At 33.8% G+C, this 24,507-nt stretch overlaps 2 protein-coding genes across 2 annotated transcripts; one reads left to right on the top strand and one right to left on the bottom strand.

Moving 5' to 3' along the window:
* Positions 1-1,157: 1,157 nt before the first annotated feature.
* Positions 1,158-5,651, top strand: LOC106138370 (thyroid receptor-interacting protein 11). The gene is made up of 6 exons (XM_013339501.2): positions 1,158-1,948; positions 2,493-2,710; positions 2,787-2,931; positions 3,149-3,395; positions 3,512-3,720; positions 4,020-5,651. Exons 1-6 carry the CDS (start codon positions 1,313-1,315, stop codon positions 5,589-5,591), a joined length of 3,027 nt encoding a protein of 1,008 aa, XP_013194955.2. The 5' UTR covers positions 1,158-1,312; the 3' UTR covers positions 5,592-5,651.
* LOC106138371 (organic solute transporter alpha-like protein) lies at positions 5,646-18,491 on the bottom strand. Its single transcript, XM_013339502.2, has 7 exons — positions 18,014-18,491; positions 14,495-14,643; positions 8,380-8,528; positions 7,928-8,017; positions 7,070-7,166; positions 6,619-6,865; positions 5,646-6,361 (listed from the first exon to the last, which is right to left on the bottom strand). The coding sequence occupies exons 1-7, from the start codon at positions 18,165-18,167 to the stop codon at positions 6,156-6,158; spliced, it is 1,092 nt and encodes a 363-aa protein (XP_013194956.2). The 5' UTR covers positions 18,168-18,491; the 3' UTR covers positions 5,646-6,155.
* Between the last annotated feature and the right edge of the window lie 6,016 nt (positions 18,492-24,507).

The following is a 24,507-nucleotide window of genomic DNA, read 5'->3' as shown; positions in this document are numbered from 1 at the left end:
TGTTACTACTAATTAATCAACAACTGCCTTGGTGGGATATACAGTGGGATTATTATTTCAAACACTGAGACATTTGTAATGTTGTCTTTTACAGACTCAAGACCCTTACTTACAAGGCAACAAAGATAATTACTAAATATTAATAAATAAAATATATACGGGGCAAATTACACAGATTGACTTAGCCTCGAAGTAAGTTCGAGACTTATGTAACGGGATACCTACTTACCTACTCAACGATAATTTATTTTATAATATAATATTTTAACTTATATACTTATTTACTTTAATTCTTATATAGATGAACATTCAAGACCCAGACCAATCAAAAAAAGTTATTTTCTCATCATGCCCTGACCATGATTCGAACTCGGGAATTCCAGTGTCACAGACAAGAGTACCACCGCTGCGCCACAGAGGCCTTCAAATAAGTATACGTGATTAATAAAAACCATATGTTATAAGAAGAAACATTCACCCAATAGATGTAGGTAACTGTGTACTCAGAAATTATCTAGCATCATATCTACTTCCTTATATTGAAATGCAATAGTTTATAAGGATATTGGAGCCGTGACAGATATCCACTTAACATAGGTACTTATGCGGGTGTGTATTACACTTTCACGGAAAATCTATTTAATGAAATTTTTTAGACGGGTAGAATATAACCTGGAATAACATAATACATACTTTTTATCCCCAAATGCCCCCGGGAGCGAAACACCCGTGGCACAGCTAGTAGTTTATAAGACCGCCTGACGGAAGCCTTCCGTTTATTTAATCACCATATTCGAGTTCGATATAAGTCAGTAGCACTGTGGTAGAGTACAACTACCTACCTGGATATTATTATTGTTGTGTCTACTATCTACTTTGATTTTACAAAGCATACCTTGCCCTGCGTAATTTTCGGTATATATGTATGTACTTATACCTTTTGCAAAATCAAGGCCATTTTAAATAAAAGCTCAAACCACGTACAATGTTTCGCAATGTCTAGTGTCATCAGAAATAACCTGAATAAAAATAAAATATTGACAGAGACGAAAGAAGAAATGCGTTCGATGAACGGTAAGCAAAACTCGTCGTGGTAAAACTCGAGTTAGGCCATGCGCACGCGCCGCTTGTCTTGACGTAGCTGACGAGGGGGCTATTTCGGGACACTTCTGCCAGAACTGCCAGTGTACTCACGTTCGCGTTAGTCCAATACCCCGCAATCCTTTGTCTTTAACATATTGCTTGCTATTTTAAAATCCTCCATTTGATTTGCGCCGATGAAAGTGCGCCTTGTTTATAAAAGTATTCCAAAATGGGAAACGTATTCAGTAGTACCGTAGCGAGTGAGCGAAACACTGAACACGTCACATTCAAAAGCGTTACATTGAGCAACACATGTGACTCTCCAGACATGGAAGAAGAAGCTGAACAGTTCCACGATACTATTGATGAAGATATAAATGATGATGAAGCACGTGCAAAGGCTAAAGAAGATGAAATGGTTGAATTCAGAAAACAACTCGACATAAAAAGAGAACAAAGAAAACAAATTTTGGCGCGACACAGAAGCGAGAAAGAAGAATTAGAAAAAGCGTTAGAAAAAGAACGAAAATCAAAGCTTGAATTATACGAAAGTAATAAACATCTTCGTGAATTATTAGCAAATAACAAAATTGATATTCCTGAATCTCTTCAAAGCAACAAGGAAAATTTAGAACTAACGAATACTATATTACAAATGAAAGAAGAATTTGAAAACTTACGATCAAACAATATTAAATTGCGTAAAGATCTTGCTGAATCTAACAGTTCTTTACAAAATGCATTTACTGATATTGCAGAGTTGAATGCCCAAAACATCGAGTCAATGAAACATATAAACGCATTAAAGGAAGTTGTAACAGTAAGCAAGACTATGATTAATCTTCGTGAACAGCAATTATCAGAGGTAAGAACAACTATAACTTAGTATTTTATTTTAATTTGAACACTTTGTGCCATATTTAGCTTTCCACGTTCATTAATACTCGTATCTCAGCATCTCCTAAAATTGCATACCTAGCGAAAAATATATCGAAAAAGCTCTGAAGTGTCCGCTATAATTTATTAGCCAAGTTACAAATTGTCTAAAGTACAGATAGGTATTAAGTGCAAAAAGTACTTGTTCGTTTAGTGTAAAATCAATGCCAATTGAAATGACAACGAGCTGCATCCATGTGACTGCCACTCGGGGACCGTACCGTACAGCGCAGTACAGACCACAGTGGAATTAAGATCATACCATCATTTAATTGGCACTGAATTTTGTCAAGACGCCAACATTATAAAACCAAATCCAACATAAATCACCATCAATATTTTATAACGTACACCTATAATCAAATTATATGAGTAGTTATACTCGTATAAAGTTCACAGTAAATTTTTTAAATGTAGGTACCTACTTTAAACATGTTGTCATTACTTCTCCTAATTGATCAAATGTTTTGCAGCTCAAAAACAAACTTAGTGAAATAGAACGTTCATTGGCTGATAGAGAAACCAGCATGCTATCATCAGATTTAAGACAAGAGTATGAGCGACAGTTACAGAATATCCGCACATTACGTGGTTTGTATGAAGAACGCGCACGATTATCTGAAGTTACTAGACTTGGGCTTATCAGGGAGTTAGAAGAACAAAAATCACTATATCAAGCAGAAAATGCTAAGTAAGTTTCATAAAATTGCTAATAAAAAATAATATGAATTGATTATTTCGGTATATAAATTTTATTTCTGTCCCAGGTGCAAATCTCTCACCTCTAAAGTAGAAGAATTGGAGGCAATCGTGGATTCATTACACGAAAAACTCGAAAACAAAAATAACCAAATTTCCACTCATCAAAATGAAATAAGTGGTTTGCAATCTGAAATGGCAGTTGTTAACAAGGTAAGTTAGTAATAATGTTATATCAGTGTAAGCAATGACAATCATGGAATCCACTCTCACTTAATTTCCCTCGAATTTATTGTCATACGAAATTAAACATTTATTAGCAACCTTATAAGTTTATTTTGAAAGTCTTATACGTTGGCTATGCCTGCCTTGCAAGAGATTTAGGCGTGATTATGTATATGTAGTTAAGTCTGTTTATCTTATTTTTTAGCTGTTTTCTCAAGTGCTTCTGGGTTACAAAACAAAACAAGATTTAGACAAACTAGTGCACCGTTTAGAGGAGAATCACGGCATACTGACCCAAATGGCGGAAAAAGAAAATGATTCAGAAGCGTCCACAGCTTTGCCGAAACTTTTATTGGAATTAGTCAGCCAAGTTGATGAAGATGAGAATTCTGACCATAATGCGGTTACTGAAGAAAAAGAAAAGGAGGAAAATTCATCTACGGAGGGAACAGGTATTCACTCATACTTGTATGGACATTAAATACCTAATAATAAATTGTATTGTATTGTATTGTATTGTACTTAAACAATATTTAACTAATGAGGGAAACATTTTATCATTTCGTAGCAGAAGGAATAAATTCTTCTCACACTACACCTGAAGAAATAGTGGAAAATCTACCCAAAGTTTGGAGAGTCCTTATGGAACTGTTAAGTCATCAAAGCGTTACTGAAGTGAATGCCACTGAGAAGGTTACTACCTGCTACAAATCAGTACAGACGAAATCGGGCCCGGTACTAGTGCCAAGCGTTAGTCAGACTTATATCAGATTAAAGGTAAGTGACTCATAATTTCATGTTCGTTAAAACAATAATTAATGTTTTATTTTAAATCTGTGATTCACACTTTTCCGTAAACTAAAAACAATTTCATGACCCGTTGCAATTCAAAGTAAATGTATTTATGTGTATTCTGTAGGTTCCCGGGTATTGTTAACATCGGGGAATTTTTATTTGGTTCAATGCCAAATCGTTATCAGCAGACAACAGTGTATTTATTATATAGGATTTTTCCTACAGTACATTGACACAATGAATATCTATATATTTTAAAATGAATGTTTCTTATATTTCAGGACCTTATAATTGAAAAGCTGGGATTGGTTAAAGAAGTCAATCGTATGAAACAACTCAATGTACACTTGGAGACTCGTTTAGAGGAACAAGAACGAAGATTGTGCCTAGTTACGTCAGAATTAAGTAAAACATGGCACGTAGTTGGTAGGTTGCGCAGACATCATCATCAACTACATACTCATGAAAAGATCTTAAAATACGAACTCCAGCAAAAAAGGAAAATGTTGAATGAACTGAAAGAAGAATTAGAATATTGCAGAGAAAAATGGATACAGGCACGTGAAAAGAACACTCAGTCGGAAAAAGATTGGAGAGTATTAAGAGCAGAATTTTCTAGTCGTAATGCAAAGGCGGATTCCCCTTCTTGTAATAATTCTGCAGAAAGTGGATATAGTGATGAAAGACCTTCAGATGAATCCTCCGAGTCAAATGATGAGAGCGAATATATCGCTGAGCCATTAATAAGGTGCAAGAAAAAAAATAAGAAATCTTTTGATACTATGTTGGACTCTAGTACTGATATCAATTTAGTTGCTGAGAGAGAAGATCCATCTAGTGATATGTTAGAGGTTGCTGATTTACCACTGGATACACAAGATAGCAGTCATAGTGAGGATATACTTAAATCGGATAAAACATGTGATGAAACTGAAGATGAAATTGGTGAAATCATAAACGAATCTTATCTAGAAACCAATCCTCTGTCTGAAACAAACGAGGGCAGTAACATCAGCCGTAACGATCATAATGTCCATTTTAATCATGTAGAAGAAACCAATCCAATAAGAGCAAATCCCACTACAAGTACAATAAAAGAAAAGTCATCATCTAATACAGCCTTGATAAACCCATCAGAAATTTTGAAGAACATAAAAATGCAAAAGGATAGGTTAGCAGAAAAAGATAAAAAAATGGAAAAATTAGAGAAAGATAGTGCAGCACTTTTGACAAAAACAAAAAATACAACAATATTTTGTGAACAAATAAACAATACTTTGGATTGTCTAATCCATCGCTCTTCAACTGCTGATCAGGTGTCTAAAAATATCAACATGATAAATGTTGAATCTGAAACTGGTCACGAAAGTGCTACAAAATTGACAGAAGAAACTGATAACGAAATTCATGACTGCATTGTTAATGAAGTCTCAATATTGAAGTCTATTGACGTAACTGAGGAGACAAATAATAATATTATTGGTGAATTTATGTCTGATTCCGCGATTTCACATAATGCAATTGAAAGTCAGGAAATTTTGAAGCAAGATACTAAGGAAGCAAACTCTTTCAGCAATACCGAGGTTTCTGTAGATTCAGCAGAACCTTCAACCTCTCATTGTTTAAATCACGAAGCAAGGTTTGCAGCACGCGATCAACGACTGAAAAGATTAGAAGAACAAACGAAATCTCTTGTAAATAAAGTCAATAAAACAACTACAAAAGGCGTCAAAATACATTACAAATTGGAAGAACTTCATAATATATACGGATCAGAAAATTCTCGAGCTGGTACTCCTTCTGATGATGCCGAAGATAAATCCCTTAGGGAAGAAGATTCTCCGGAAGAATAATTTTGAATGTTGTTTGTGTTATAAGTTCATTGAAGGATATTAAAAGTCTTGATGTCGTCATTAAATACAAATTTATTTTAAAAAAATACCACTCACATGACAGCACGAAAAATTCACTACATATAAATCAGGTACATCGACACATTATAATTTTTCTATAACTATACATTAACTATACATTACTCCGCATGTAATACATTGTTATACAAAACAAAAACAACGGTGATGTTGTTAACAACAATATGTGGATAGAATACCTCGTAACGTCCCCGAATTTTTCACAATACCACAAAGATTTTATCTTTACATTGTTAAAAAAAATTCTGACTTCTTACTTTTCTTGAGCATTACCTGACTAAGTAGACTTCATATCAGACATTAACAACTACAAATGCCCTTACTCCTCATCAATCACTCAGTTCAATCACGTCACGATTCTTAAAGAATCTCTAGTAATCAAAAGTACAGCTCCAAACATAATTAATTTCTACGACACTAATACCAACTGGTCCAATAAAAGGGAGAGATTTAAAAGAAATAAAACTAGCTACCTTTCTAGACGCACTACATATCGATTTTAAATTTAAAGGATTTATTTTCTACGCCTTCCTTGATGGCCTTTTCGTCAAAGCCATTGAAAGTGTCATCGACCACGGCTACCACGGCGTGTTGGACCCTTTCGATGACCTTTCCTGGAGGTAAGCTGTACAGGCGCCAAGCCCAGAGACAGAGCAACAACATCTCTAACATCATGACGCAATTTTGAATGACTGGAAATTAAAAAAAAAAGATTTTATTTTACAAAACTTTGTTTTTATTCTTTGAACCTCTCTCATGATCTTTTTACCGTTTTAGTTTCAGACGGATTATAAGATTTGTTTTTATATAGCTTGTTAAGTTAAACAATAATAATTGGTGCACAATGGCATTTTCTCATAACAACAATCTTTCCAAAAAATTTGCATAAATAGGAAAAATTATTAGGTTACGTATTTATTTAAATACTTCATATAATAAGTACACTTACGATTGACGAATACAGCAGGATGCAAAGACATAATGCATGGCAGCTCAAAGAACCCAGTGATGGTCTTGACCATGCCAAATTGCAACTTCACGATAAGGAGTACCAATTGGACAGCCAGGAACCTGGGTCGGGCTTTTATGCCCAGGGTCTCAACCGTTCTGATGCACATGATAATGCCCCACATGCCAAACAGAATAGAGAACGCGATCAAAGGCTGGATAAACATGAGGCTTTTGAGGTACAGCATCTGGAATGAAATAAATGTATATAACAAGAGGTTTTTTCAAAATAAGTTTATAATTAGGATATAAAAAATCGCGCTGCCAAGCATATCTTAATTAACGAATCCCAAAGTCCAATTTAAAATATGTAGATTACCCGTATTAAATTTAAAATGATCGTAGATACATAAACAAATTAGGTTAGAGATGAAAACAATGAAAACATTTACCACGTCTTCAGCCCAAAGCACAAGTATGACAAAGTAGATAAGAGCTTGAATGATAGGCATCTGCAGAATAGTGTAGCGCAACCATGTCAGATTACGTCTGGAAAAATGTAAAACATTATTAACACAAGTCAACTATAAAAAATATTTCGAAGTATTAATTTAATTAAACGTTACACAAGTTCTGGCAATATAACTGTTAGATACTAATTTATAAGCTTACAAAGTCATATGGATTATTCTAATAGGCACTGCTATTTAAACCTTCAGGACAAGTTTATAGTATTATGTACTTAGTGAAATTGTAATCGTAAACGTAAAGCTATTAAAAAAATAACATTTTATTGTGTCAAAGCCATTTGTTGATGTGTTTTTAATTCTGAAGTCGACACCCAAGCCCCCCAATTAGGGACCGCACCTTTTCCTAATGTTTAATTAACGAGAAAGGTTTATCCAAGGATTGTCAATGAAACTATCAATTAGTGTTGATGGCTCGGCAAGAATGAAGTAATGGCGTCAATTATGTTTGAAGACAATAAAATAGCTTCTAGTAATTCGGAAGTAAACATGGGTGGGCCACAAGGCTCATTGATTGGACCCTTTTTGTTACTAATTTATTTTTCTAGATAGGTATACATTGACGGCAGCTTACAGAACACGAAAGAAAAGTCAGTTAGACATTGCTAAAAATAACAAACAACCTTGACAAATTCTCGAAGGATGTTGAAATACACAAGACTCAGTAGTTACCTGTTCCTCATGTCCTACTTGCATTAACAGTACAAACCACTGCTTGCTTGTTCATTAACAGTACAAATCACTGTAACCATTCTATCCTAATTTGAGGATTGACAAACTCACACTTGTATCTGCGGCCGTGGGAGCACGCAGCACGGCCAACAGCAGCAGGGCAACACTCGTGTCTGCCAGCGGGTCGTCTCGTCCGACATCCTGGAATTACATTTTAGGGGAAAATTAAGTTGGTGCAAGATTTTTTATGTCGCCTTAGTAAAGGTTTGTCTCTGAGCAGAAGTTAAAAACAAATCGAACTCAAAAAATTAATTGCTCTAAAACATGGTCAAATACAGTTCTACAAATCTAGGGCAAATCCATGATCACGTAAAGTATACAGTCCCGTAAAGTATATAGTCACCACAGACAAATATTTGCCTGGATATCCCATTCAAGACCTCTTGAAATATCAGTAATGTGTAGGCTGTGGTTAAGTTTAAAACCCTGAAGCTAAGCGGCTGAGGGGAAACTGTATACGCAGGGTAAACTATGACAAATACGCAAAAAATTGTGTCTTATACCTCACGAGTTTATCTGGTCCTCCGCACTCGGCTAGGATCATGCAAAAGAAGTGGTACAGCGCCAGCATGACGGCCTCCTGAGCTACTGCCTCGCACAGCACGCCTGCGCGGGGGACTATGATGGCGACCAGCGACGCTGCTGCCACTATCTGAAAACAAACCAAATTTTAAAAAAAATAATCTTTTTGCAAGTTTCATATACATATAAAATGACGTCTAAAGCGTTTGCGGAGAGATAGAGCCAACAGTCTTGTAAAGAGTTATTGGCCTCGTTCAGCTGTTTCCATTCCAAAATAATCCAAAGCGTTTCAGTTTTACGCAGAGTCGTGGAACTCACCATGTGTTTTTTTGTGTGTAAACTTTAACTTTTATCTCACGATTAAAAGCTGGGTCTAGTTAGGTATCTATTATTCTTTGTAAGCAGGATAAAAGGAAAGGGCAGAACGGCAGGATGCAATCTCCAGAGCGGATCGCCATACTCCTAGCGTTCCAGTCCTAGTTCCAGTTATGTCTCCACTCTCACCTCTCTGAAAAGGAGCCTGGTGCGCCTATGACTACAGTTGGGAGAGTGATTTTTACACAAAGCATCTCCTGATCGTTAGATGTCCACAAACTTTTTAGGCGAACCTAACCATATTCGATCATCGATGCACATCCAGTTGCCTGAATGCGCATGATTCCTTCCAATCTTATTCCTTACCATAAAAGTATCGGTTACCAATCATAGTTTGATTGGTAACCGATAATGATGAAAGTCAAACTTTAATAACTAAAAAGAGTTATTAGGTACATGAACGCGGCAGGAATCGAACCTAATGCGTCAATTTTTTTTTAAACTTCTACACGGAATCCTTCCTGAGGTTGATTGAAATAGTTTAATGTATTACATGCAAGTATTATTTTTTTAACCGTTTCTCGACAATATTCATCACTATAACTTTAACACAATAAAGTCCTTGGCTTCAAAGATGTTAATAATGACTATTATAGTGAGCCTAGAAACAATAAAGACGGTTTCTACTATTCTTCAACTATTGATTATAATATTAAGCCTCCCACGACGCCAACAGTCCTTAATCACGACTTACGACACGGCACGATACAAATTGAATATTCAAATACAAACAAGATAGGAATCATTGGTGAATTAAAAAACTCCCATGAAGGTCCGTAAGAAAAATGTTATCTACATCAAGTAGGCTACCTACATCAAGTACCTATCAACTTTAAGGCGGTGGATGATACCACGTAAAGGTGAGAACAGTAATCACATTCACAAGTCACAACCATTCATATAAAATCGTGCGAAATTAGCAGTCTTTTTATAACTAATTTATATTTTAGGTACCAGAGAAATGCTTTAAAAAATTCACGCTTTAAAATTGACTTTTAATTTAACACTGCTTATTAAGGCCGTAAACTAATAATAGGAACCAGAATGATGAATATTTCCCCGAAATACATACAATTAAATAATTTTTTTTAAAGGAAACGGTATTGCAAATCGTTGTAAATATTGGATAATATAGAGGCGGCTTTCTTTCGAGATAAGAGTGTTCAAAGAAGTGCTTCTTTATATTATTTCTTGTTAGTGAACTACTAAATATTATTTAAATTTACAAACTAGCAAAAATACAATAAACAGTGTCGCAGATTGCAACTGCTCTTGATATACATTAAACGTCCTTGTGTTCTTTAAGTATCAATCAGACACGCGTTAATTGATATTAATTACTTGGGTACCTAAAGCTTATTATTAGCAGCATGAAGATGTTGAACTGTTAGTGCCAATTAGTCATCATATTCAGTAGTCATCTCCGTAAAAAATCATAAAAGATCACCATCCTGGCTTTGCCGTTCTTAGTTTTACTTGAGATTACGGAGTCAATCAATCAATAGGATATAATAGCGGAATCAAATCAATTATATGGGGGCTGCAATCTAGCCTCCTTATCGTCCTTAACCTTGTTTAGTAGTTAGCTGAGCCGATTACAGTTATGATGTTCTTTTGCTTCACTGTAAAATGGTCAAACATCAAAGTTCTAATTCCAGAGAATAAATGCGAACCAATAGACAGACAATATTGTAAAAGAAATTTCAGAAAGTGGTGTCTGCTTCCCAAAGCGGAGAGTGGAAATGGGAATCGATTAAATAGTTTTAACCAGTAAAAGTAATAATATACTATCCATTCACCCTGACAAGTTAGTTAAGTTACTTATTGCTTGCGGTACATAGACGGGGCAGTGCCCTATCCCAACATAGGAATCATACCGGTAGATTCACACACCTATTTACTATTTTCGCAACGCATGTATTGTGGTCTATTCGCTTGAATTTCGTAATGTGTTTGCCGCGAATTTTGTAATTCAACACCGCCACCGCATTGTTTCTTTAATGGTTATTTACTCATCGATCAAACAAAATGAAATACACAATTCATTATGTGGTTTGTCCATTCCACAAAATGTATTGTGTTTATTTAAGTTTCAACGAGCATAACAATCGCAAGGAAACTTGCTTGCACATTTAGCACTTGTATGATGTCTTGATGGTTGGGAGAACAGGTCGGAGACGCTTCGTATAAAACCCTGGCTTGAAATCCAAGATCGTAGTCATAAGCGAACCCTAGTTCCCGTATAAGGTAGTCCGTACGCTTACAACTCTGACTGATAAGGCTTTATCAATTGTACTAATCCCTATCAATGTCCCTATCAATTCGACAGACAAAGTCAATCAACCCTAATAACATTTTATTATAGTTAATACTTTCCTACTAACTGATAAATGCGAAAGTAATTGTCTAAGCACATCCTTTCAAATAATTTTGACGAACAGGTTACATTTTATAGGTCTAAGGCTCGCGCCTATCTAGACCTAACAAACAACAAAATACTACGTAATATTAGAAAAACATTCCGTATGCTGTGATTTAATTAATCTATCATATTATTCATGGCAGCTTTGAAGGGTTGAAACTGCATCTAACTTTTGCCCACAGACAAAATTGCGGGCAATACCAAGCATTCTATAATTGTAGAGCTTATTATTCTAGAAAGTACTTGAAGTTTCGACTAATTTAGATAAAATTACCTCGATATTGGCCTCGACCTACGGATACCTTTTACACAAGTACCTTGTCTTGTTTCGAGTAATGTAGTTACGTTTGTCGTCATTAGGTATCTACCTTAGCACTTATAAGTAAGTACTTAATAAATATTTCTTAACAGTTTTACGTTTGGCAAATGCTTTAAGGTCCGATACTTAGCGATTCTATACTCCGTGACTCGAATAAATTTAAAAATAAATATCTATTTAAAAAGCAATTTATTTAATAATTAAAGTTGCCATTAAATTTAAAAAGGCGTTTTTTATAATTTTTACAATTTTTTTTTACCCGTTACTACCTACTTTTTATTTGGCATGATCGCAGTTTAACTATCGTATAAAATTTATCTACCTATTTAAACTCAGTGTCCTACAATCACAAAGATTTATAAATAGCACACTATAGGTTGGTAAGTTATAAATGTAACTGTTAACCGACATAATCGGCAAGCACGATCTAAAAAGTAGAATTTTGTTTGTGCATGGCTGCTTCACCTCGGTCAATATGGAACATAACAATCTATTTCGTTCAGTTCTGAGGTAAGTAGGTACTTATGATTTAAGTTGAGCAAAAAAAATTTTTTTTTTGTAGGTACATTCACTTATACCTACTCATCTTAATTTTTTTTGTAAGACATACATACATATTATCTCGTCTATATTCCTTGCGGGGTAGACGGAACCGACAGTCTTGAAAAGACCAAAAGGCACGTTCACCTGCATGGCTTTATAATGGAATTGAGATTTAAATAGTTGCAAAAGGTTGCAAGCTTATCGCCTACAAGGAGAATCCCAAGTTTATTAGCGTAGGCTAATAAACTTTTCCCATGGATGTCGTTGAAGGCAACTTAGGGGTAGCTCTTAGTTGCCTTCAACGACATCCATGGGAAAAAGATGGAGTGGTCCTATTCTTTAGTGCCGGTAACCACAGGACAGTCAACAGCACATCAACTACAAAAGGTTTTTCTCAAATTCCACGGAAACTATAGATTTTACCGATAAAAAGTACCCTATGTCCTTCTTCAGACCTCTCCAATCCTCTCTTAATTATATAATACGCAAAATTTCAAGAAGATTGATTCAGTAGGTAGATAACGTTTTACGCGTTATCTATCTACTGAATAAATCAATGAAAACAAACAAGCAAACTTACTTTCGCATTTTTATATTAGTTGGGATAAACATAATCATGGAATCAGTCACGTCATGACTCATTTCATGTAAGGATTACACGTGCGTAGGTAGGTACTTATTTTGTGATATGATATTAGAAATAAGTCTATGACTAAGCTAAATAAACTACATACTTATATTTATGAGGGATGTGGTTAAGTAGGAACAACCAATGGAAATTGATATTAAATTTTAAGAAAATTGATAGTCTTTCTTTTATTCAATCTTTTGCGCGCTTATTTCAGAAAAGAATGAGTTTGTATTCCTAAAGGTTTGTATTTCTATGTTATTCCTAAAGGTCTCTTCTTTATGTGTACCAAAGATCATCATAATCAGTGAAGTGGATTTGGCTTTATTATGATAAATTGATATACTTTATGTTTGTATATTCAATGCTTGTTAATTATTCAGCGGATGATTATTTATTTATTTATAAATGTACCTATTTGAGTAAAAGTAATTAATTCCTACGGCGATACAGTTGCCATCGTCAGTGGGCTAAGTTACCGAGACGCGGATTACAAAACAAACTTACGCAATAATGACCCACACGCCGCACAAACCACTCTCGCATTATTTAAATAAGATAACCTACTTATACATTTCTTGGGTATATGTAAGGTGATCTGCTATTCATTGAAGCAATTTTAATGAAGGAAATAAAAATTAAAATAACATGCCTGCTACTTATATGTAATTTAAATATTTTCAATAAGTTTTTAGTAAGTACTTCCTAATTCAATAAATAAAGAAATGAATATTATGTGAGGTATCTAGAACCAATGAATTATGTTATAACCTTATGTTCATGCCACGTTCATACTATCTCGATGACTTCAAATTAGGTAGATAGTAGTAACTTGTATTTTTTATTGTCTTAAACTGTAAATCACTTCTAACAGTACGGGAATTTCTGTTATTTTGCCACTAACAATGATGAGGCGGCGTAATTTTTTTTTATTAGAAAGATAGTCGCATTGTTTTATTATATGACATAAAGCCTTTTAAGGTTCGTGAGTAGGCCCGCTTGGCAGATTTCCCATTACGCAGGTTTCGTTCCCGCGCTCTATTGCAATGACAATCCGTTGGGCAAGAAGACTGCCTACGTGAGGGTCATCCCTGGACAATTTAGACGTTTGCTAAACACCCTGTGATATGTAACGCACATATATAAATATGTGTATTTTATTATATTTACCCTAGCTTAGTAAGTAGAACAAAATCCTATATAGAGAAGATAAAGTCATATAAATCCCAAATTTCGCATCATGAGGGAATAACAATCTTTGTTTATAATTAGTTGAAGAGCATGAAATGGACAGTAAGTTAGGGGGAAGTTGACCATGAAATAAATAGAGTAAGGCTTACTAAAAAGAGAAAAAATAGCAGGAAGATTTATAAAATAAAAATATTAATATTATTAAAATACTTCGGAATATGAACTTTCCAACGCCATCATTAAAGTTTGTTCTAGTGATTGTTAAATAAATGAGTCTCAAGGTTACACAAGACAAGAATAATGATGCAAATTAACTTGAAGGTAAACTATAACGGTAGGTACCGTTGTTAGCTTTAATCAAGACAAGATTCGATTAAAAGGGTATACCTAGCCCTATAATGTACATTTAGTTTAGCAAAAGACGGTACTTGCGTTCTTTACTTAAAACACGTTTACCATCTGACGAACACAAAGAAACTTACTTCGTGGAAAGCCAGTCCAGGATCAGCGGTGCGCATATTGACCAGGATTTCATGGTCAAAAGGCATATCGCGGGCTTTTCTCCAAAGAGACTTACGCAAGAGAGAATAAAGATGTATTAAGATAAATACAACATACAGGATAAACAGCCATCAGAACTGCAATGTTGGTGATGCATAGCCTCCAATGCTGGCGGGCTGAGCGAAGGGTGACGGCGTAAAGCAGACAGATGATCGCCAGGACCAGCGCCCCGCACGACCACACCACCCAAGTGTACTTGCCGAGAGCTGGAAAGAACGGATATTCAATTACTATTTCATACCTACTAGCTTTTACTATAGTTGGAATATTCAGAAAAAAGTGAAGTATTGTCTGTCTCTATGCTTAATATTATCAAAAATCCCGTCTATAGATTTGATCCAGTAGAGGTATTTGAGACTATTCCTCACAAAGTAAAACTCAAATGAAAAAAAATCAGTCATAATATTAGTATGGATAAAATTACGTTGTAATTAATTGACCTAAACTACTAAGAAGCAATATTTTATTTCTTTATCCCCATATAAAGTGACTTTTTTCTAATAGTAAAATAATGGCTTATATTAAAACATTAATGCTTAATTACACAACGTCTTAATTACCATGTCGTAAGTTAGATGAAAAGATAATAAAAAGCGTAACGCAATGACATGATGATGCCACTCTAGGGAAACTGTTTATAATTTTCTTAGACTTTTACAGACATCTTTATTTCTCTTCCATTACTATATTTTTAAATAGTACTCGTATGTTATGAGGTTACAGGTTGTTAGAATTAAAAAGAAAATTTTATTGTCTATTTTTACAATACAAAATACTGAAAGAAGGAAGAATTTTGTAATAACCAAATAGTATCAGTTTATTTTTTATTTATATACCAAATTAAAATATATTTTTTATTTATATAAAAAAAAGAATATTGAAAAAATAAAGAGGTCCCAGTGTATTCTGGTGGGAATTACGCGACTTGATTAAGGCTTCTTCTTCTCTCTTATTACCTAATTTAAATTCCAATGTAGGTAAAAACCTCAGGACAAGTAGTTTTTAACAAGCTCGCTAACCCTCAAAGATTTATTCATTGTCGTCAACTGTCAACAGGAGTTCGGATCATTGAAGATTCATACCCTTTAATTAACATCAAGGTAATAAATTAACCGTGACATTTTATTTTAACAACAAAAACGATTTCGGATTACCTTCTCAGGAAAACAATTTGTCTCAATAAAATAAAGCGTCGGTGGTCGAAAGCGGTTGAGGTATCACACTTAATTAGCGTGAATCCGATACACACACATTCAGATCCTAAACTAATTTGCCTATTTACTTATTTTAAAAATGCATTCCTAAGTTACATAGGTGATTAAGCTAATTTGAATAGAGTCTTATAGGCAACATAGTTGGGTGATAACAGTTACAGCCGGCACACTAAAGTTTCTGCCGATAGAAGGGTTAAAAATATTTCATTAAATGAGTTTTGAACACATGAAGGTCTCAAGTTCCTTGACCACTAGCTTCAGCTAGTTTACCACGGTAACAGAGAAGAGCTATTTAAAGACTGACATTTAAAATCTCCATCGTTGTTTTATTAAAACCAGTAGTGCAAGACGCAGCAGGGCGTTCAACCTGACTTTGCTCTACAAAGCACGCCTTCGATGCCGAACATACATAATTACATAGATACCTACATAAAATCACGTTCATATCCCTTGAAGGATAGACAGAGTTAACGGACTTGAAGACTGATAGGCCACGGGATACCTAGGCTATTTTGCTGAATGAAAGACTGATAGAATTGATATTCAAATACTGACTGGTTGGTAGGCCACCCAATTTCGGGAAATCCTTCTTAGTGCAACTCTAGACCACTTATGAAACCCAAAGATACCAGATTTCAAGTATTAACTATGAAGAGTTTGGGTTGTGCATTGATATTTCAGACAACCAGTTATTTAGTGTCGTCTTTTATATTTTCTTGATCTTAGTCATAAGCTAAATGATGACTTCATAATATTCGGAATGAAATAAAGTATAGAAGTGGTATATACTGATGAATGTGACTCCACAACTGATGTTTGTGACACCATAACGTTTTCATATTTCACAATTATTATAAGTTTTATAATTATGACAGTTTTGCTACTGCAAAATGGCATGTGATGCTAGACGATGACATACCTACCATTCATGGGTATAATTTCAAGTACAAAATGGCATAAGTATCTATTGTCTTTTATTTTTTTTCTGATGTATAATGTACAGCTTTTTGATATTAATTGAAATTGACGCCATCCGTAACAAATGAAGCACATCTCATTAAAAATATTAGGTATACTTAAATTTAGACCAAAGTGATGCCCCCTCAAGTTTTTTTTTTAGGTACCGGTTGTTTTTCAAAACCTTAGGTACTTTGCTTACATTTACATACGTAAAGAATAGAGAGGTTTTGCATTGTATGCATTTACCGTTTCTCACATGCGTATTGCGTAATGAACTAATGATTCTTATTATGTTTGCCATCGCAGGAAAATCTTGATCAAATTACGAAGCATTTAAATTCAATTTAAACATACATATATATAACTATAAGTTGTTCATGAAAAATTTTGATAAATGAGATTTAAACTGCCCATAAAAACTTTTCAAATATGTGTTAGCATATACAGTGATATAACACCAAAGTAAAACTTAACGTAACTTTTAAATCAAAGGTTAAGTTAAAACAAAAGTTAACTTTTTGTTTAAATGATCCAAATGAATATTTACATAGACATTTCTATTATATGTAAATGCGAAAATCTGTATTCTCTGTCTCTTACGCTTTAACGGCGAAATCCTTGCACTTCACACTGCAATTTAGATAAATTTTGAAAAGATATAATTATAATCAAATTTTTCCTAGAAGTTTTCACAGTGGCGAAACCCCAGGCTTAAGTTACCTACTTCTTTATTAAGTGGTGTTTATAAAGTTACTTTTCATTATTTCTCTGAATAGATTGGTTTCGTAATCATCTGTAAAGAATCTTTAAGTCTGTAATATTGATTGCAACAGATTAGCTTTCCTCCATCATGGTATAGTATAATATAAGTACTGGCGCACCTCAAGGTACCGATCTATGTCCCCTCTCGTTTTTTTATTTTATTTTTTCATAATATCATAGAAGCCGGTTGTGTTGTGACTATGACATTGTATAGATTTCAGCAGTGGCTCTAGCTAGAATAGAATTATGACAACGAGAATAAGTAATTTCAACATTTCTTATAATTTATTAATGGTTATAGAAAATCAATAAATAATTTTGTTATAAAACCTTAAAAAACACGGCTGAAATTGTTATATCGTGTCGTATTGGGCTAAAGTGATTAGAGTACAGATACATTCCACTTCCAATTTGGCAAAGATTCGACAACAACTGCTATTTTGACGCTCTTATGTGCCTATTATAGACATAGTTCGATACTTCTAAAATAATATATTTTTAATAAACCCGTGTAAAATCGTAACACGAGAATACAACTGCAATCAAAACGAAGGTCCAAAATGGATTAAAATAGAAAGCAGCCGCCCTTGACCTCTCCTCACCCTGGAACTTCCGGAAATTAAGTTTTGTATATACCGACCTGCTACATATGAACCGACGTCGGGCTGAAGACTGTAATCGTAACATAATAATGTCGTATTAACCGCATTATTAGTTTCTGGTAAAGTTTTTCCACTAAGATGTCTTGCTGCCAAAATTCGTGGTTCACTGCTTCCTTCACTGAGTAAATCCATTTTTATTTTTTTAATGCTCGCATTAGGTTTAACGGTATTAATTAAAACTGGCTGAATAAAAAAAAACGCGGTTCTAAATTCAAATTTCCCGCGTTAAAATGAGTTTAGGCTTGGCAAGGCGGGTGTTGGAGCAAGAGAACCGGACTAAACTGTCGGTTGAAGTCATCGTCATCGCGTCGACGTTGCGTTGCGTTCACTTTCTTTCGACACAGTGGTCTGCGCAACTCGAATTATGTTGGTTCGTTGGTCCACACTGTTGTCCAATAATGCACGAACTAATACTGCCAAGTATACCGGAATACTGGTTATATCTCTCCATATCCAATCCAGTTAGATTAACAAATGATAAGCTGACCGTGCCCACATAGGTATATATGTACAGATAAGATTAACTACTTCCCTTGTATTCATACCTACCTAAGTAAGTACTTACCTAATAAGCTATACCTAAGCATGTGACAGTTTTCATTTGTTGTAGGCTCAGAGTATCGATATTTATAAGTTATTGGTACCTTGTTACCAAAATAAACATTAGGTTGTGGCCAATGAAAATGAAAGAACCAGCCATTACATAATGAGGATGTCGATGTAGGCGACTAAAGGAAAAATAATAAAACAAATTCTCAATGATTGAAAACACTTTATTAAATTTTTACTAAAGAATATCGTGAATTTTGATGAGGATTAAAAAAGCAGAACATCATCTTCAAATAACATCTTTATTTTGGAGCTTAACCTCCACTGCTAATACTATCTAACAACCATTGAAAGACAAAACCATAAAAATAGTCTTACAAATATCCAGGGTATAAAACAAAGGAGAAAATGCAAAACATTGAAATTTTTGTACCGGTCTAGAAACTCCATCTATTTCGGAAAAAGTCAAAAAATTAAACAAATCATTATACTTAGGTACCTATTGGCTGTGGCCTAATTTAATTTAATTTTTAATTAGTATGACTAATAATAAAAATTATATATCAAAAAAAGTATAAGTACCTACTTAGGTAGTTTTAATCAGACGAGATAACTTTTTGGGGTTCCGCAGTAAACAAGCAAGTATATTAAAAGTTTCGCCATATCTGTCTGTTTCTTCACGGTTAAATATATAATAGAAAAGTTGTAATGAAATCTTAATAAAAATCTGAATTTGACGATTTAGGGCTCCGTTTCTGAAATATTTGGTTTTAAATTTCATTTTTTTATTAGAGGTAAGTGTAATCCGAGTGCCGTGTGGTACCCGGCACCAATAAAAAAAAGAATAAGACCACAGCTTCTCTTTACCATGGATGTCGTAAAAGGCGAATAAGGGATAGGCTAATAAACTTGGGATTTTAGTTTTAGGCGATAGTAGGTACCAACCTACTGACCGCCTAGGTAGGATGTTATCGTTAGTTGAAATTTCAGCTTTCCTTTTCTGAAGTCGGTTTTAATTTTTTATAAAATTTATTTATTTGATCATTAACTGCATAACATCTGCTCTCCACCTCTCCATAAGCTCATTTTAAGTTAGCTTAGTACCCTACTGATTTACTTGTTACCTATATATTTATGTGTGGTACTAGTTTTTAAACGTCACTAAGATAGATAAATACAAAAGAGCTTTTTCTATTCATTTTTGACGTGTTCCCTGGAATATCTACCACATTTATAACGAGACCTTAACCAAATCTCTATGGGACCACACGATCTCTTTTGAATAATTTTTCAAATCAAATTCCCTGAAATATCTTCCACAACAACAGATTACAGATCCACGTCATTCAGGTCACAGTCAGTAAGTCTGTCTTCTGCATTCTATATCGAACTTGGAAAATAATATTCTTAAGACATTGATCATCACATCGCATCATTGGAAGCCCGCTAGCGCTCCTGTTAAAGAACTTCACAAACTTGGTTATTTTGATAAATCTTTATGCTATTCGGTACGAGATGGCGCTACTCATAAAATAGTTATTGCCTGGTAATGGTAAAGTTACATTATACATTCTGGAAGTATAATATTCATTTGTCAAATACAAATGAATAAAACATAATAAAAAATTTAAATTTATTTCCACGAATTTTATTAGACTTCTAAATAATAGGTTCGTACCTTTATAGGTAGATGTTTGTACAAAATATATACGTAGTACCTACATAGGTAGGTATATTGTATTTAGGTAGTTATTTACTTTCTATAAAGAAAAGCATTTCCTCACGGGTTACGTAAAATTATAGATATTTCTCACCAACTTCTCACTAATGGAAATTCCAGCAGAAGCCAATATAAATATGTATAAACAAATTTCTGTTACTATATTATGTCTAACTGATAAAAATCGACAATCAAAATCATAAAATAAACACTGTACTACATATATAATTTACCTTACATCTAATAATCGTAATCAACTCCATTCGTGTAAGAATAATGTCGTTAATCATATCGTTTCATTTGTGTTGACGGGGAACGATGACTCAATGTGTAAATAACCATCAACATAAGTAGGTGTATACAGTTGTCTGAATTCTGACTGTTCCGTTGAACCAAAATTCATACCGGACATTGCCCTGAGTCTACTCAGGTTTTTTCCTACGAACGATCATCAGAGTTCATTTCAATTGTTTTTTGGTAGGTATGTCTTTTAAAGAAACATTGATAAAGAATACTAATCTAAGACGTGGTCATTTGTTTACAAATAGATAACGTAAATCATAATATTTGCCAAAAAAAATCAGGAAGTTAATACTAATTGTGTATCTGATATTTGAGTAATTATTAAAAGTAATTTGTGATATTTAGTTGATTTATATAAGCGGCGTGGAAAAACCAATTTAATTGTAGGTACCTTCCTTATTATTAATATTAACTTAAATTAAATGGAAATTATTCGATTGACTTAATTATGAGCATATTATCGTGAAGATTTATTACTTGCAATATAAAATACCTGAGATAGGTAGGTAGGTAAGTACAATGTAAGTAGGTACATTCAGTTTAAACTATTTATAATATCAATACCTAGTCAAAATTTTCGTACACCAGAACAACTAAAACAACAAGTCTAAGTCTAAGAAGGAAATTACAATATTGTTTGTTTTGATATGAATCGTATTTTGTATCTTGCATAGATAATAACACGTTGTATTCTACGTAATGTATAAAAAATAATGTGTGGTTAGGAAGGTAGGTATGTTTTTAAGTGTATTCACACACATATATAAATTATTAGAATAATCATTTCTACTTGCCAAATAACATGGTAAGTACCTAGTCGACATTAGACATATTTACAACATAGGTACCTACCTACTTAAGCATAAAATAATTCTATTAAAGCCATCGATATTAAAGTATAGGTAGGTATTTCAATTCATTTAGGAAAAGTAGAACGGGTTTTGTTTTAATAGTAAATTTTTTTAGGTATTTATTCATGCTTCGTGTACTTTCTTCAAAGTGCTTTGACCTCAATCATCTGTCTATTTTACAAGTAGGTAATGAGAAAAAACAGATAAGTAGGAAATATGCAACGTTATTCTACTTCTATATATCTATCTTTAGATTGTGTAGGCAGACCGACAGGTTTAACTGAGTACCTGGTCCACTAACTCAAAGATTCACCGTTCACATTACAGTCTGTCTTGTGTTTATTTACGTCCATCGTATTGTTTGTATACAGCCCGGCACGGCTGCGCATCTCCGTCTACGTCATTCCCCCTCACCCTTCCACCCGCAGACACCCGTTTATCCTACGCTGGGGTCGAGCTGGCTCACTCACTCATTCATTCGTTATTCGCAAACGGTGTCGCGCCGCGCGTCGTCTGTCGTGCAAGTCAAATCCTCAATTTGTAATCTAAGTCATACACTTGTCCTTATTGTGTCTTCCGTCACTATGCTGAAAGAGAAAACAAGATACGATACCCGAAATACGTCTGAAGAACAAGGACGACCTAGTAGATTACCAGCCATAGAAGAACTCACCCTTGGCCTGAAACAAAAGCTCCACCTACAGGCAAGAGCACGAGCTGCACCTTATTATATTAGAAAGCAAGAACCTGTAGACCTCGTCGAAAGATTATTAGAACAGAGAGCTCTTGTAGCTGAGGCTGTTCGGAGATTACAAGAAAAGAAACAACCCTGTCACGAGATATCTGTGGATTCATAATTTATAAACAAAACATTTAATTTGTGAAAGTGTGGAAGGTGTTGTGAAATCGCTTGTGTGTACGAAACGTGTCGGGTTACAATGGTGCTATATGCAGAGAGCGTGTAAGACAGAGACGGCCAGCTATGACGTGTCACACACGACACGAGTCACGAGAACCAACCAAAATGGCCGCGCATACTCTACAATCATAATATTTATTCTTCGTTTTATAGTGACCTTAACTGATCAAAGTACTGAATGACGTAACCAACGTCGAGTATTGTAATGCATTCTAAATAACCTTTATTTAGTTAGAAATTGAATTATAAAAGTTGCTCTGATTCTGACACATTTCCATTTTTATTAAATTTAATATTAATATAAAGTATTCAAGAGCTTTAACTATGGATTACGTCATAACTACTACCTACTTTAATTATGATTTAAATATAAGCAACAATATTGATGTGTATAATATTGTTGCCTTCTCCCAAAGCTCATAATAATAAAAAATAATACCTACCTTATCCTATGCACACTATACTGATTTTTAGTAATAAATAATTAATTAAGATTACTTTTACCCATGTTTTCTAAGTTATTAACTAGAGCATGACAATCAAATTGTTTTCCTATTCTAACTTCTTAGTACCTATGTCTCTGTTTACAATCTTACGGTTTAAAGTGATTGTAGAAGTAACAGTACTTACATACGTACCTACTATGGAGTTACAGTTAAATATTAAACATGCCGCAATTACATGTAGTAAAGTAAACGAATTGTAGATATTTTGTTGCGATTGACAACATAATCCAAACTAGGAAATTTTTAGGCAATACCATAATTTACAAGAAAATACTATTCGTTATAATGAAGTTGCATGTACAATAATTGTACCAAATCGGGTATAAAATATCTTTGTAATATTTTCATGTGTGCATGTTTTAGTGCATTTTGTGATTTTTAGATAGTTTAATTTATCGTCGATCTTGTGATGTAGTTAAGAAATACTTAATAAATAAATGGAATCAATTTTATCAAAAGTAAAATGTATGTGTATTTATTGTCATGTAACACCTAACTTGTAACCTTGTAGATTATATATTGAAAAATATAAATATATATCAATAGTGTGTCGACAGTCTCAGTGAAATTTTTGACATTGTATGGTAAGTAGGTATATGTACTGACTTCCAATGGACAAAAACTATTCCTCTGAGATTTTATCGATCCCCACAAACAGTTGGTTCATCACCTTTTTTCAGACATATCGTAACTTTATTACAATTAACATTTAATAATGTAATATAACATAAATAATTTATCGAAGGACAAGGTACATACCTCTGCCTCTGCAGTCTGCCTATTTATTAATTTTTTATTGTACGTTTTAAGATCAATAACTGTTCACTGTCTTTTTTAAATTTAGAATCCATTGCATTAATTTAACTCTATATTTAATCGACTAAAATTAACGATTAATATTGTAGAGAACTGATTTTTTGAACAGAATAAGCTAACGTTTCTTGACCGAACTATTGGTAAGTTATTTACGCAAGTAAATTTTATAATATTTTAGATAACAAACTTTACCCTCAAATCCCAGTAAATATTCCCTAATTTAATTATAAAACCAAAAACCCAATTTTCATTGAAACGCGACATGGGCGTAAATATTAATATACTCCTCGTACCTACCTTCCCTAAAACTGAAATAATTAACCAAAATAAACCAACGCCATCTAGTTATTACTATTAAAACTATTGAAAATGCTTACTGGAGTGAGGAAGTTACTAAATATTACATGTAGTATTTGGTTTAAAAGATATATACTTTAATACGGTGAATAAACATCGCCTTACAAATTATCAAGCTAGCAGTAATATTTTCTACACACGCCCATGTTAATAGTATACGTCCCCCAACAAATATATATATTGCAGTACATATATAGAATGCATTTATAATATGGAAGCAAATGGAAGAAAAGTATGTAACTATATAGGTACTCTATTTTAATGTCCCTTTTTCGCATTATCAGTATGGATAATACGAAAAAGGGACATTTGTAGACATTGATATAAAATATCCAAGACTTGGCTTAGTTGGCACTGTCTACCCAGTAAGCAAGGAAGACGTGAATTTATATAGAATATATAGGCACACATTTTAAAATTCGATACTTAATTCTTCTTCGTTATTATTGTC

Source organism: Amyelois transitella, chromosome 15 (assembly GCF_032362555.1).
Source record: "Amyelois transitella isolate CPQ chromosome 15, ilAmyTran1.1, whole genome shotgun sequence".
Taxonomy (NCBI): Eukaryota; Metazoa; Arthropoda; class Insecta; order Lepidoptera; family Pyralidae; genus Amyelois; species Amyelois transitella.
Note: the sequence above shows the minus strand (reverse complement) of the source record. Positions and strands in the feature narration are given on the sequence as shown.

What these genes read in the sequence shown, in the direction of transcription:
- LOC106138370 (XM_013339501.2), top strand. Translation starts at nt 1,313, where the DNA reads ATGGGAAACGTATTCAGTAGTACCGTAGCGAGTGAGCGAAACACTGAA. An exon ending in AAATGGCAGTTGTTAACAAG is followed by an intron (nt 2,932 to 3,148) that starts GTAAGTTAGTAA and finishes CTTATTTTTTAG; the next exon opens with CTGTTTTCTCAAGTGCTTCT. An exon ending in TTCATCTACGGAGGGAACAG is followed by an intron (nt 3,396 to 3,511) that starts GTATTCACTCAT and finishes ATCATTTCGTAG; the next exon opens with CAGAAGGAATAAATTCTTCT.
- LOC106138371 (XM_013339502.2), bottom strand. Translation starts at nt 18,167, where the DNA reads ATGGATTTACTCAGTGAAGGAAGCAGTGAACCACGAATTTTGGCAGCA. An exon ending in GGACCAGATAAACTCGTGAG is followed by an intron (nt 8,018 to 8,379) that starts GTATAAGACACA and finishes ATGTAATTCCAG; the next exon opens with GATGTCGGACGAGACGACCC. An exon ending in TCCTGCTGTATTCGTCAATC is followed by an intron (nt 6,362 to 6,618) that starts GTAAGTGTACTT and finishes TTTAATTTCCAG; the next exon opens with TCATTCAAAATTGCGTCATG.